Source organism: Onychomys torridus, chromosome 2 (assembly GCF_903995425.1).
Source record: "Onychomys torridus chromosome 2, mOncTor1.1, whole genome shotgun sequence".
Classification (NCBI taxonomy): domain Eukaryota; kingdom Metazoa; phylum Chordata; class Mammalia; order Rodentia; family Cricetidae; genus Onychomys; species Onychomys torridus.
The window spans coordinates 78,684,688-78,700,058 of NC_050444.1; the positions used below are offsets into that span (position 1 = coordinate 78,684,688).

A 15,371-nucleotide genomic window follows, 5' to 3' on the forward strand; every position below is an offset into this window, starting at 1 on the left:
TTCCTGCTAAGATGAGACACCAGGTTCTATACCCACTATTTCTTTCTCCTGTTTCTTTTTTCTTTATGTATTCAATTTCTCATTTCTTAAATACATTCTTCATTAGTTCCTTCCATGGTAATATATGGGTACTAGACTATGTCTTCTTTTATTTAAGATTTTTTAAAATGTATTTTATGTATATAGGTGTTTTGCCTGCATGTCTGTCTATGTACCACATGCTTGCCTGGTACCTGAAGAGGCTAGAGAGGGCATCAGATCTCCTGGAAATGGAGTTACTGTTGTGAGCTTTCATGTGGGTGCTGGGAATTGAACCCCTGTCCTCTGCAAGGGAAGCTAGCGCTCTTAACCTCTGAGCCATTTCTCTACATCTTCTTTTACATGGAATCATTCTTGTTTTACCCTCATGCTTTACATGAGCTTTGAAACATCAGTTGGCAGATATTTTCTCTCAATGTTATCTCATGACTTCTCAAAATAAATGATGGAAAATTCTTGGTCATTCTTGTTTGTTGTTGGTAAGACTGGAGCTTTGCATTTTTCTTTTGATCTTTGACAATCAATGCTTTTATCCAAGCTTGTCATAGGGCCTGTGCCAGTTATCTATTAATGTGTAATAATTCACATGAAAACTCGACGGCTAGCCAGGCAGTAGTGGCTCATGCCTTTAATCCCAGCACTCAGGAGGCAGAGCCAGGCAGATCTCTGTGAGTTCAAGGCCAGCCTGGTCTATAGAGCAAGATCCAGGACAGGCACCAAAACTATACAGAGAAACTCTGTCTCAAAAAACCAAAAAGAAAATATTCCATGGCTAAAGACAACAGACACCATCGTTGCCATGTGTCAGGAATCATGGGGTGATTTTGCTGGGATACTCTGGGTCATATTTACAGTTGAAATGTTGACTAGTTCACTGTTTTGAAAGCTTGATAAGTTGGAGGAGCCAGGTCCAACTTGACACGCCCACAGATTAGTTCTAGTTGATTCTGGCTGGTGACAATCCTCAGTTCCTTTTCTTGTAGGTCTATGTACAGGGCAGCTTGAGTGTCCTTACCACAACTTACAGCTTTACTTAGTGTTTTTCTGAGATCCACTGAAGAACAGGATGGATTTTCTTTTTTCTTTTTAACAGTCCTGACGGAGAAGCCATGCGGTCGCTTGTGCCACCTTCTATCTGTTAGAAATGAGTCATTAAATTCAGCGTGCTCTTGAAGGAGGGAAACCAGACAACTTTCTTTTTCTTAGGGAGGACACAGTTAAAAACACAAATGTCAGCTTATTTTTATTAATCTTCCTGCACACTCATTTCCTAAGTGACTTATAATTCTACTTCTGGTTGGAATGACTAAGACGTTTTCAAGTATTTCTGAAAAGAAAGGGCTCTGAGACCTAGGCAAAACCATTTGACTCCACCATGCAGCTTGTGCTGCCTATAATGCTGTTCTAAAAGCCTCACAAGTGATGATGAGTTTCTGATTTTAACGACCACAACTTTAGTATTTCTAGCGATCCAGATGTTTACTGCTTCTAGAGATCCAGATGTTGTTACAAGTTGAGACAGTTACAACATCACCTCTTCACACGCTGCCTCTCTGCCCGTGCCCTCTTCTAAGACTTTCACGCTCTTGTGATGTCAGGAGACCCCCAAAGCTCTTCCACCAGCTTCCCAGGTCTTTCATGGTTTCCCCTCCCCATCTGTAAGGGCTGAGGGCTTCACGATTTCTTAAGTGTCAATTTCTTTCTCGGTGATTCTTCAATCGGCTTGTCCAAGTCCAAATTTATTACATGTGTCATAGGTACATGAATTTTAGCTGTTCTATTTCTTCTTTTGAAAATGTTTCTTCTGCTTTGATTTCTAGCATTTGCATTGCTTTCTTCAGTATTACGAATCTGTGCATGAACTTGGCCTTTCCTCTCATCACTACCCATTGTTTTTAATGCTATGGCTTATTCACTGAGGTTTGTACTATCTTCATAATGCTTTATCTTCTTCCAGAGTGACTTATTACCTAAATTGGATTTCTTAGCATTTTTATTTCCAATGTCCTATGAAATTATGGATCATCACTCCTAATTAGTCTTCCTTTAAGATATCTTTTTTCCAATAATTTTGAAGGTTGCCCTCAGAAAGTTTCCCAGTAACTTCTTCCTAATAAAGATGTTATAAGTAGAATTTAGGGCCCCAGTCTGGAATGTTCTGGAGTCCAACCCGTAAGTCCCACAGGCACCCAAATTCTGCAATACTGTGGGTGTTCCCCCTTCCTTTCAAAAGGAGGGGCATCCCATCCTTACCTTTGTTTTCAAGCAATGAGCTACTCCCAACCTTAGGTGGACACTACTTTCTATCTATCTATCTATCTATCTATCTATCTATCTATCTATCTATCTATCATCTAAATCAGACCTCAATTGCTATTGAGAGACTCAAGACTCAACAGTTCATGCCCATCTACTGTGTTCTGCCTATTTTCTTGTTGGCTGAGATACTGGTTTAGTGTTGACATCCTCTCTACTACTACTATGTATTTGTTCTAATGAGATGATTTTGCATTGTGAACCCAGCACTGCCTTGAATATAATCTCCATGCAATGTTTATGTATCATTATATACAGTTGACCCTATTGAAAGAGCTGAGATGCAATTCCATTCTCACAGAAATTCTATTTCATAGCCTGAGTAAGAAGTGGGGGTGTGTATTATTGTTTGAAAAGAGTAAAAGGAAGTGCTAGTTAAAGGCATGTGTTTTACCCATCTAGAAAATAGGGTACTTTAGTAGGCTTATGAACAGGTAACGAAAGTACACACACACACACACACACACACACACACACACACACACACACGCTAGCATCTTTTGTAGTAGAAACACCCACTATGAGTCTATTGCACAGCATGGACTTGTAAGCAGGCAGCCTAGACCAAGAGCCCTCTTTGACTTCTGTTCCGTTGCTGTGTGCTGCATCCCTTGCAGTCACTGAGCTAAGAAAAGGACTAGGAGAATTGGAAACTGAAATGCTCACATTCAAAGTAGCATCTCACACGCATGTCAGACTCTTTCCCTTCACAATTTCAGGACTTTGCTATTGCTCAAACTTCTCTAAAATACCTAACACTTTCTAACAGAGCTGGCCAGGCCACAACTGGCTTCTCCTTCAAGTGCTCTCTGCCTTCTTTTCGTACTTTTTTTTTTTTTTTTTTTTTTTTTGGTGATAATTTCTTCCCAGAAACAGGAGGTCTCAGTGCCATCCAACCAGAAAGAGAGAATGTGTGTGTTCAGCTCTCTGAGACCTCAACTTTACTGGTCGAATTCCTGTTATCTTCTTGCCTCCTCTCGCTCTTGTGGCCAGAAGACTTCCGGCTATGCGCACATTTCAGTCTGCTTTCCTCTGGTTCTGCATTCACTCTACAGGGTCCACACGGCCTTGTGTGATTTTACCATTTGTCCCTCTCGTCGTTTCTCAGGGGATCTTCACTTTTCTTCTTCTTGCATAACGTTTGATAACCCTTCCAATTTTCTCCTCATTCCATGAACTGATGAAGAATCTTACAAATGCACATGCATCGATGAATTTGGGGAGATAGACCTTAATAAGAAAAAGAATGAAATTGAGAGGAGGATATTTGCGATCTTCAGTGGCATCGGTTGGCTGACCATGTCATATAACTACAAAGGAAAACATGCAGATTTATATCCACAGACATAAAGCGTGTAGAATTGTTTTTTCCTTAGAGTTACTAGACTCATCATGTATATTAGTGAATTCCAAGTAACTAAAGATAAGAGGAACTAAGGAAGCTCAAAAAATTAACAATCAGATTGAGGAGCTATGGCTATTACATCTAAAAACATGAAAAATTCACTGGAAATTTTTTCAATTTTTGCCCAGTAGGTAGAAGTGGGAAATGGGTAGTAATTATAAGCATTTATAGTATATTCCTCTCCTCTTTTTTTTAAAAAGAGTTGGTCAAAATAGGTTGTTGAAATGATCTTGAGTTCTCTATGAATGAACATACTGAAGAAAATAGTCAACTGATACTGAACTTAGTTGTTGAAGTCAAGTGAATAGACCATGTCAGTCAAGGCAGGCACTGGTTGTCCATCCTAACTGCCCTCCTGAACTAGTCTAAGGAAGCACAAGGCAAGTCACCCCTTAAACAAATGATGAAGAACTTTTAAAAAACGGTAGTATTTTATTTACTTTAAATAGTTCTGTACTTCAAGGAACATGAGTTTGTTGTTGTCCTGGTTCTAACATTATGCCTTCCCCAGAAGATTAAAAATCTATTTGGAAGATAAAACAGAGCATAACATATAAAGCAATTAGATGAGAATTTAACAGTTAAATCAGAATGAAGACCTTGAGGCGGGATTTTCAAAATTGGCAGAAAACAAGCTCAGAAGTCACAAGGAAACACTACAGACATCTGGGTCATATGGAGAAATTAGGACTGCAATTTGACCTTGTAATGGCCACTAAGCTGACTCAGAGAGTGCATACAAGCTTCAATAGGTTCTCATAGATTAGTCTTCTATAATCATCTCTGAGATAACCTCAGTTATGTATGCATGTATTTATATGTGTGTGTTAATGCCAAAGCATGTAAGCCATTTGTGGAGATTCGCATCTATGCATAGAAAGGAGTTTTTATAGTAGACTATGAAAGCAAAACTCCCAGGCTAATCCCGTAAGCTTGCTCTTTGGAAAACAGCAAGTCTCAGACAGTTACATCTCTCTGTCTGGTTTTGTTTAGCTGCAGTGTGTGTGGCAGGGGCATCCTCTCACAATTTGTCAGACATAATGTGTCCCAAAGATGAACCTCTGTTTAGCTCTTCTGGTAATGTCTGTCATGCACTCAGAGGCTCTCCCTAGGTGTGATGTGACATACCTAAAGTGCTAGCATTCAGGATGGGAAGACAGGGTTCAGGCACAGCCTAGGATACACAGTGAGACCTTGTCCCAAAACAAAACAAATAATAAAAATGCAACAAAAGCAAAACAGAGACTCTACAGTTTCCAAGTGTCCAGAACAGAAGAAACAAACGCTTCTTCTGTGCTTTACCTAGCACTGTTAGGAATGCCGTAGAAACTCCAATTCTCCATCTAGATTCAAGGTTCATCCTCTAATGTAATTAACATCAATTTATAAATTGTAAGTAGCCTCTAGTCTGGATTCTTAAAGCAAGAAAATAAAACTAAATGCCACTGACTTCCTTGGTGAAGGCAGGAGAGTTCAGACAGACTCAAATCTAATAGGAGATTTTACACACATTTCACTTTAAGGGGATTGGGTGTGTAGTATGGAATGGAGATGCTTTTATGACACCAAGTTAAAGCAGAGGATGCCATGTCTGAACCTGAAGGCAGGTGTCGCATTCCTGGTTCTCTCTTGGAGGTAGATCTCTGAGTCTTTTTGTTTTGTTTTTTATATGTAAAATAGGCCCAGGCACATCAGTGATGTCCAGTCATAAGTTTTCTTGCAAAAGAAAAAAAATACAGGGAAGAGCTCAGTGAATGGTGTATGCCGTGTATGGAAATATCCACCATCCATGAAGAACCAGGCTATTCCCGTCAGAGCATTACTACTTTTCCATATACACACATATTACAACTGGCTTATCTTTAGTTAATTCTTAAAAAGGTCTAAATAGATTTGAACAAATGAGCCTTTGGGAAGGGAAATTAGGGTTCTGTGTGGGTGTTTGCATGTGTTTTGGTCATAGTAAACATTTTAGAACAACTAATTTATTTTCTATTTACCCTTGGCTAGAGTTTCTAAAAGCACACAAATTCTCAATTATTTCTAACCAATTCAGAGTTTTGGGTTTTTTTTCTTCTTCTTCTTTTTTCTTCTTCTTCTGTTTTACTTTCTCCCAGAGCAATCTTGGCTAATTTGTTCCCAGAATGCTTTGTTCTCTCTGTTCTCTGAGCTACCTCTGGGGGTTAAATGGGAGCTGCAGATCTTTGTTGGTGGTAAGCTTTGGTTCTGCAGAAACCCCCTAATCCCCTGTTTACCACAACACGAGTCTATTGCCATAGAAATGATAGCTGAGATCCCACAGTCCACACCACTGACTTCACAGCAGGGCCTGGTAAGACGAGAAGCCAAGCTAGCAGAGGAACAGAATTCACTGGAATAGTAGGGACTCTGTTGACTTGAAAGAAAGGAGGAATTGTCCTTGTCCACATTAAAACAAAAATGCATGAGCTACGTCTTCGGGTATGCTGTAGTTTATTTTCTGTTTAATACTGCCTGACTACAAGTAGTAATTTGGAATCTTATGCCATGGGATAGGTTTGCTTGCAAAAAAAGGTCAGCACTTTCCCTTCATGGCATTTGTTTCTTATTGAAATAAGAAACAAATTGATTCTAATGAATGGTGCACAGTTGACGTCTAAGCTCTCCTTTCTCATGATGCATTGTTTTGTTTGTGTTGTGTGTGTCCGTTTTGTCCCGTTCCGTTTATTAACAGAAGACAGTGAACCTGAGCAGGACACTAAAGGTATTTCCCCCCTTATTTCTGCCTTGCTGCCTCTTTTTACATGCACAGTATATTTCAGTTGCTTATTTTCCTGACCTAAAGTGCTATGATTTTGTCAAGAATTGACAGCTGCCCTGTGGGAACAAGAAGCCATAGCCTTAAACAGTGCACATGAAGAAGGGCTGCTTCCCCATAGACTGGGGTTATTGACCAATCCCATCTCTTAGGAGAACAATAACTCCAGAGACGTGCTGAAATCATGCACTCCAAATTCTGAAATTGTAACATGAAATCAAGTGAAAAGAATGGGCAAGAGAATGAACCCATACAGGTCAGAGCAGAAGTTTATTTGGGGGTGGGGGGTGGGGGTGGATGTGTTAAAATTTTGGAGACCTGTTAAAACTTCAAGGTGCTGACATAGGTGTTTGGTTACCAACATTTCAATTTGATAAGGAGTTTAATGCATTCTCTAAGTCAATAAAAATAAAGTGGTTTTGTTTTCATCAACATGGAAATGTACAGTTCATGAACTATATTCAGGAAGAAAAAGCATCTGGAAATGAAACTTGTCTGGGAAACTGCTTGTGTACAGCAGCTCCCATCATGAAAAGTGCCTGTCTCCCAGGGAGCCCATGCTTGGTATCCTTCTCACCCAGACTCTCATACAACCCACACAGCCTCAGGTCACACAGTTTGGTTCTAGGGATCTATCTTAGGCTGCTGTTATTTAAAACAACGTCTCCTCATTTTACAGACACAAATGTAATCGATTAAGTATCCTTTGCCTCAAATGCTTGATATCAGAAGTGTTTCAGGTTTCAGAGTTTTTTAGATTCTGGACTGTTTGCTCAGACTTGAGCAGCTGGGCATCCTAAATCTGAAGATCTAAATTCGATCTAGCATGCTTCAAAAACAGAAACTTGTTGAGAGTCAGGTTGGCACTCCAAAAGTTTTGGGTTTTAAAATTCCAAATGAGGGACACTGTATTAGCTATTCATTTCATTGCCATGACAAGATAACTCACCAAAGCAGCCTTAAGCAGGAGAGGGTTCATTTGCCTAGAGTTCCAGAGAATGCTAACCATCTCTGCAGGGAAGACATCACGGCTGCTGTACTCCATCTGTAGCTGCAAGAGTGTGAGATGACAGCCCTTCACATCACGGTGGATCAGGAAGCAGAGAGCTTGAACGAGCACCACAAAATGCATCCAGTCTTCAAGGTCTGCCCCCAGTGACCTAGTTCTGCTAGCTAACCTACATGTCCTTAAGAATCCAGACCCTGGGCCCGAGAGACAGCTCAGTGGTTAAGAGCATGTATTGCTTTTACAGAGGACCCAACTTTCATTCATATTGGAGGTTCACAACTGCCTCTAGCTCCAGCACCAGGGGATCTGACATTCTTTTCTGGACTCCTCAGGCCCCTGCACCCATAGGTGCACATCTTATACACATACCCATACATGTACACATAATTAAAATAATAAAATACATCTTCAAAAGAAGAAGAATCCCAAACCTTCCAAAGCAGTATTAGCAGTGGCAGATAAAAGGTTTGATCGTGTGAACACGTGGAGGACATTTAGATTTAAACCATAAGAGGTGCTTAATCCATATTTGAAATGTTTTCCTTTTTCTAGAAACTAGGTTGTTTACAACACAAATCAAGTAAAAGCATTCCACCTGGTACTCTGGGTCAGTTTTCAGTGGTCTCCCTCTTCCCTTTACTCCTGCTAGCCATGGGTTGATTGAAACCTTAAAGCAAAACAAAACAAACAAACAAAAAGCATCTTCAAGGGAGGGTAGGAAATAATACAGAAGGGAAAGAGTAAGAGAAAATAAAATTCATGAGCTCTCACTGTATCTTTTGAAATAACACTCAGAAATAAAAACAGTCCAAACTTGAGAAATCCTTTTGAGCTGCTCTCTACTCAAGAAAGGGCTACACTCTAGCCACTAGGGCATCTGTTATTTCTGGACTTGGTCTAGGTCTCCTGTTCCCTGGGTTTTCCATGGTTTTACAAGAACAATTTCAGACCGTATAATGATCTTATCTCTAGAATACATACCACCCTTTAAAAAGGACAACCATAGGGCTGACTATGGATCTGAAAGTAATTTGAAAAACGGAGGTGGCAGGTGTTCAGGGTGAGGCCAGAAGGACTATAGCTGTGTTTGTTATAAACAATGTGGAAATCACTAGCCTCTTAAGCACAGTTTTGATGTTGGGTTTCCAACCTTCAGATAAGTCTGCAAATTTGCCCAAGAGATAATAAGCCCAAAGCATGTGAATAGTTCCCTAAGAGAAAATCAGGGGTTAAATATTGTCTATGCCTGTTTTACATGGAGTTGGTGAATAATAACATACTTGCCCACAGGGACGTGAATAAGAAAGAGAGAATAGTGAGTTGGACAGTGATAAATAAGATTATCAATAGCAAGAGGAGTGGTATAATGTCAGAATACTTACAAAGTTTCCCCCAAAACATTAAATGATTTCAAACTTCTGTTCAGCAGTTTATTTGTTTATATAACAAAACATATTTTCTGACACAAAAAATAAATTACAAAATGAAGACATTTGACATGCGTTTTATTGGCTAAGAAATAGACCACATTGTGCTTTGGACTGATGACCTAGAATGCATTTCAGCTTATGGCTACCCACTAAGGCAATGGGATTTGCTATCAAACTATATCCAAGTTCATTATCGCAGGGGATAAAGTTAGTCTGACTTTTATTGTTGATTGCAGCTGCTAGGATTGTTGTCAACGGCTGTTAAATGGTTGGAATTTCTATCAGCCCATCTTCACCTTTCATATTTAGAACTGGAAACCAATATAGAAAGGTAAAAACATATGAGCTTCATTGCTGAAAAAGCTGAATTCAAAAACAGAGCTTTCTGGCCCAACTAACAAGGAGACTCACCTAACTTCTGGTTTTCATTCTTACCTCCCAACCTTTCAGATTTCACATCTTAATGTTTGGGTAAAGAAGTCCTGATCTGGTAAAACTTCAACCACATACCAAGCTCTCTCCCTTCATTTAGGTTGGATACCCAAGAGAATGGTGGTCCAGCTGGGCTGAGATGCACATATTATAGATAACTTCATTTGCCTGATCTCACCAGAAAAGTCAACTCACTCACTCACTCACCTACTCATTCACTCACTCATCTACTCACTCACTCATTTAATACATATTTATTGATTACATACCCTGTCCCAGTGCACATCTGGAGATAGACACAGACCAACATATATGTGAGTCAGCCTGCAATAATGAACAAAACAAAGCCAGACATTGCTATGTCTCCATCACATGGAGAGGGGCAATCAAAACACAAATAAAGGGACCCACAGGTGTCAGTGGTGCTAAGTATTATGATGAAACACAGAGTGAGGGGGCATGAAGGACAGTATGGTAACAAGACATCTCAGTGCAAACCAAAAGACATGACCCTCCTTTGGGAGTAGAGGAAAAGGGAAGGGAAGGGTTGAAGTTGTCTGTCAATACTGCAAAGGGAGGGCTGAGTCTTACCTCATGGAGAGAGCCCAGGAGTGTGGGATGGAGCTGCTTCACTGTAACCTCCAGTCACGTTTCAATCAGCTCACTGCACTGAATGACAAAGCCCACTCTGGAGAAAGAAAACAACTTTATTAGCAGTTTTACATTCATGGAGCTACCTATGTGGCCAATAGTACCCATCACATGTACCCAAATGGAGCCCATAGGAAGTTGGGATGAAGCCATATAGGGAATCAATTAAATTCAAAATCATGATGAACTGTGCAAGAATAGCTGGCTGGTCTATTCACTGTCTCACTTTATGCCTAGCTGTGTTGTGCAATATGGATCATCAAGATTTTTGCAATGAGCCTAAATGACAATTGGCATAATGCTTTAGCAGCCAAAAGAAAAAGAAAAGCTGTGAATCAGAACACAAGACTCCCACCCTGGTTATTAAATTTCCAAGAAGAATTCGAAGTTCCCCAATTAAAACATTTGCTTCTATAAATCAAAACAGAAGAAAGAATCTAGATTTCCTGTTTCTCCATTTTTTTTTTATTGTCCTAATCTCCATCCAAAAGGCCGTCATTTCAAATCCAAGGGTGCAGTCAAGTCATTACAGCACTTTCTAATATGAATGAGAGCAAATTGATCCAACTCCCAGTCTCAAGCATCTCACTGTTGTCAGTGCTCAGAGGCCCCATGTGGTACTGATTACAGTGACTCAATTTAAAAACTGCAGTGCCAGTCAATCCCTGCATGCACTGTCCCAGCCACATGTGACAAGCAGGATCAGATGTGTGGCCTGGCCTAGGTCTCCATTACTATTACCAGAGAACAAGAAGAGTATGTAGATACCCGCTGCTAGGATGCCTCTCAGATTAAGTGGGGCAAACAAGAATCCAAAAAGAGCACTTGGGGGATATTGTCCTTAAACCTCCCTCAGTCTGTAACACATTGCTTTCCTCCTGCCTCCATATCCTCCTGCCTTCACCTCCCCAGTACCAGGATTACAGACATGTGCTATTACAGCATTTGGTTTTTATAGTGCTGAGGACTGAACCCAGGGCTTTGTATAGCCTAGGCAATCACTCTACTAATTGAACTATATCTCTAGCCCTCAGTTTTGGTTTTAAGAGGCAGGTTCAACTGCCTGCTAAACATTCAACACATTTTTGAAACTTTTTTCTTAACCACTGTTTTTTTTTGAAGATGACATTCTTCCATTCTCCTCCTGGCTTTTGCATACAACATTTACATATTTAAAATAGACCATCAGAGATTTTGCAATCAGCCCAAATTATTTTATAAATAATTCATGCCTTAGAGTCTTCAATATCAAAAGATAGGAAGCCAAGTTAATTCAATTTTGCACTGAAGACCCAGTTGTCAAGAAAGGTCATATTTTTATACCTTTGAATTATGTAACCTTATAAAGAGTTTATCAAAAGTCAGGAATACTCGTGCCAAGCTCTAGCCTTGCTATGACTGTTCTGTGTATTTCCTGCCTTGTCCACACAAACTCCATGGATTTTGGTAAACTAGAAGAACGAAGTTTCAAAGTGCTGTGCTAATTGGGGTTTAGAATTCCTGTCATGCTCTGGGCTCATGCCCTAGAAAACAACAGAAGAGAGCATAAAATATGTTGACAATATAATACGAAAACAAAAAGATTTCATAATAGTTTAAAAGAACATTGGATTTGACATTAGAAGACCTGAGTCCAAGCTTATTACCATCCCTGTTCTTACTCTGATAAATTAAATAAATAAATAAATAAATAAAATTAATGGGGATTTGGTTTATAAAGAAGAGCAGAAATCTAGTCAATCTTGTAAACTGTGCTCTGCAATTCATTCTGAGTTTCCATCTATCTCTTTAATTCAAAATAAAACTGCTAAATCTGAAGAACTTATTTTTTTTAAAAATTGGTGAAGATTGTAACCTTAAGGAATGCAAATGACTAATTCTCCTCCTCACATTTATCTAAAATATCTCTTTCCTTTTCTCCAGTATATCATCCGACTCTGTGAAATGTGTGATATATTTGGATTTAGTCTCCCAACTATGCTATGATAGAGTTGAGGGTAAAAAACATCAATCATTTCTTTAATTCACTAAAATAGTGTCCTGTGTTCATTTTGATTCTGAATGCTTCTGGGCACTTAATCCAGTAGTGAACAAAACAGGCTAAGACAGTCTAATGTGGGAACTGAAGAACAGATAAATAAGAACCAACTAAGGGAAGATCAGATAGCAGTGAGTGTGTAAAGATCATACAATAGAATTGCAAAGATGTACTATGTGTTGGATGACTATGGTCTAAGGAAATATCCTTTAAAATGAGACCCGAGTTATACATATAAGGAACCCATCACATGAAGACATGAGCATGAATGTTCTAGACTGAGAAATAACAAATATACACTTCTATGTTGGAAATAAGCTCAGGGTGGCCTAGGGTGGTGAGAAAAGCAAGATCATAGACCAAAGAGCCTGCAGGCCAAGCGCAGCAACACTGAAGGGTTGATCACACTCAGGGGCATATCATGTGACTGCAGTTTTGAAAGTCCTGACTTGCTTAGCCATTTCACGAGGAACAATCTCTCATGCCCTTTGTCTTCCTAACAGTTTTTGCAAGAATCCTGCGTGCTCCTGAGTCCCACAATGTCACCTTTGGTTCCTTTGTAACCCTACGCTGCACAGCAATAGGCATTCCTGTCCCCACCATCAGATGGATTGAAAACGGAAATGCTGTGAGTGCCTTGTGCTTGGGATTATTTGGGGGAAGACTCACTGGTGATGAATTTCCAGACATAGCATGTATTTACAGTGTATGGTGATTTCAGTGAGAATAGCTCCCACAGCCTCACCTGCTTGACTATTTGATCCCTTCCTGGAGGAACTGTTTGAGAAGGATTAGGAGATATGGCTTTTTGAGAAAGTGTGTCACTGGGGGCTGGTTTGGGGATTTCAAAAGGCTATTTGCTCTGTCACTCTCTCTCTCTCTCTCTGCTTCCAACTTAATCAAGATGTAAGTTCAGCTATTCCTATCACACTTTTGCTCCACAATCATGGACTCTACCTCTCTGAAACTATAAGTCCCAAGTTAAATGCTATCTTTCATAAACTACCTGTGTCATAGTATTTTTATCACAGCAATAGAAAATTAACTATGACATAATGTTACAATTCTATCTATATCTATAAACTTGTACTAGTATTTGAAGCTATTTTCGGTTCTAGAAACCTCTGGCATTAAACCCTGGGAGTTTGTGTTTTTCCCTGTATTGTGTAAAAAGCGGAATTCTTCCTTTTCTTTTTTTCTTTTCTTTTCTTCTTTTTTTGTATAAGAGAGAAATGCTTGCAAGTCCTTCCCATGACTGAAATAATTTTCATAAAATGTACCAGGAAAAGACCAGTTCACTGGTGGAGATTACTTTAATGGAAAGTAATCCAGAATTATAACCCATCTATACCAGTTCAATATGTTTTTCTGTATTTTCAATAGTTATAATAATAGCTAATGTGATTACATGATTAATTTGAGCCAGGCCCCCTTCTAAGCACTTTACATACATGATCATTTACGTACATACTCATTCATTTTACAAACCCATGTTGAGCATCTGAATATCAAGTACTAGTCTAGGCCCCATGGAAACAACAGCAAGCAAAATGGGAGACCATCCCTGTTGTCAAAGAGCTTCCATTCTGGTGGGAAAGGACAGAGAATAAAATCAGAGAGAGAATGTATACTGTGTGTGGATTGTGTCAATGATGACAAAAAATAATAAACATAAAGCCGGGAATAAGACACAAAGTCGGACCTTAGAAGAAAGATTCCAGTTTGGGTAGAGTGGTTGAGTCTAATGGAGACAAAGACAACTGGGCAGAGGTCTGGGTATGATGACAGGGGAGGCTATGTGGATACATGCTGGAAGATTACTAGACGAAGTCTCTGAAATGAGGATGTAGACATGGTCTGTTGGAGGAGCATCGAAGAGGTTAGTGTGAGTACAGATGAGTGAATGTATAAATAAGGGTTACAGTGACCACTGTGAGTCAGAAAGGCCCGCAGAGGTTCCTGAAGCAACTTCTGCTTCCCTTTGTCTGACATGGGGCTCAGTTGCAAGGCTGCTTCTATTGTCTATTGACGACAAGTTTTCTCCATTGTGCCCCGCTCCCTTGTGCATCTAGTTATCTTTGATTAACCACTATTCATTGTATTAGAAAGAAGATGTCGAATTTGAGGGCTAGAGGGTGGCACTTTCCTCTAGAAATAATTCTTGCTCCATTCTGTCAGGATCTAAGGACTACCTCTAATCTTGGACCACTTTAGTTTCAAAGCTCCTTGGATACACTTGGTGATTATTGCATGAATGTAATACTTCAGATGGACTATTTCACTTACAGCTCACACTGACACGGTCCTGATACCTAGCACTTTGAGACCTTTCTTTATTGTATCTAATTATTCTCTATATTTTATGATTGCTACATTTTAATTTCTTTTCTCGCACCTTAAAGACAACCAAAAGAAAATGTGAACTTTCTGAAGTTGGGAAGTGTCTCAGGGGAAGTATAATACCCTAAATTTTTTACCTGTTAAACTTTTTTCTAGAATTTAAATTTCCTTTCATTATGAAGGTTCATACATAATAGCTAGTTTATGGTATCTATAAAGGGAAATTAATCAGGACTATTATTGTCATATATTTTAAACATTGCCTGTTGTCTCTGTGTTTGCTGTGAATATACTTCTTGTTTTATCTTAGTTTGCTTTCTGTTGCTGTGATAAAAATGCTGTGACCAAAAGCAACTTGAGGAAGAAAGTCATGACAGGAAGGCAGGAACTCAAGCAGAAACCTGGAGGCAGGAACTGAAGCAGAAGTCATGAAGGAATGTTGCTTACTTGCTTACTCTCCATGGCTTGCTCAGTCTGTTTTTTTATACACTCCTGGACTACCTGCTTAGGGATGTTAATACCCACAGTAGGCTGGTCCCTTCCATATCAACTATTAATCAAAACAATGTCCTCCACAGACTTGCCTATATGCCAATATAATAGAAGTAACTCTTCAGTTGAGGTTCACTCCTCCCCGATGACTCTAGCTTGTGTCAATTTGACAAAAAAGACAAATCTAAGTAGTACAGTTTTGAGATTGTGATTATGAGGTAAAGAAACATATTTTCATTGCTTTGGTGTAGATGCAATTGAATCAATATATTTCCTCTTTATCAACTGTATCAATTACTGGAGAGCATGGCATTTTCATAGTGATAGCACCCTTGTGTGGTACTATCCCTTCACTCCCTATGGCCTCACTCTTTGTTTCATTGTGCTGTTTCATCTTGCTCTATTTTCTGTTCTGGATTATT

The 15,371-nt window shown here is 39.4% G+C and overlaps 1 protein-coding gene across 3 annotated transcripts in view; it reads left to right on the forward strand.

The window, feature by feature from the left end:
• Musk (muscle associated receptor tyrosine kinase) overlaps nt 1-15,371 on the forward strand; it is an 88,965-nt gene that overhangs the window by 34,356 nt on the left and 39,238 nt on the right. For 2 of the 3 annotated variants that reach the window (XM_036179976.1, XM_036179978.1), the window contains exon 6: nt 12,621-12,745. In XM_036179976.1, coding sequence (XP_036035869.1) covers nt 12,621-12,745 — 125 coding nt within the window. Of the gene's footprint in view, nt 1-6,473; nt 6,504-12,620; nt 12,746-15,371 lie in introns of all 3 variants that reach the window. The other variant, XM_036179975.1, reaches the window with a different exon arrangement.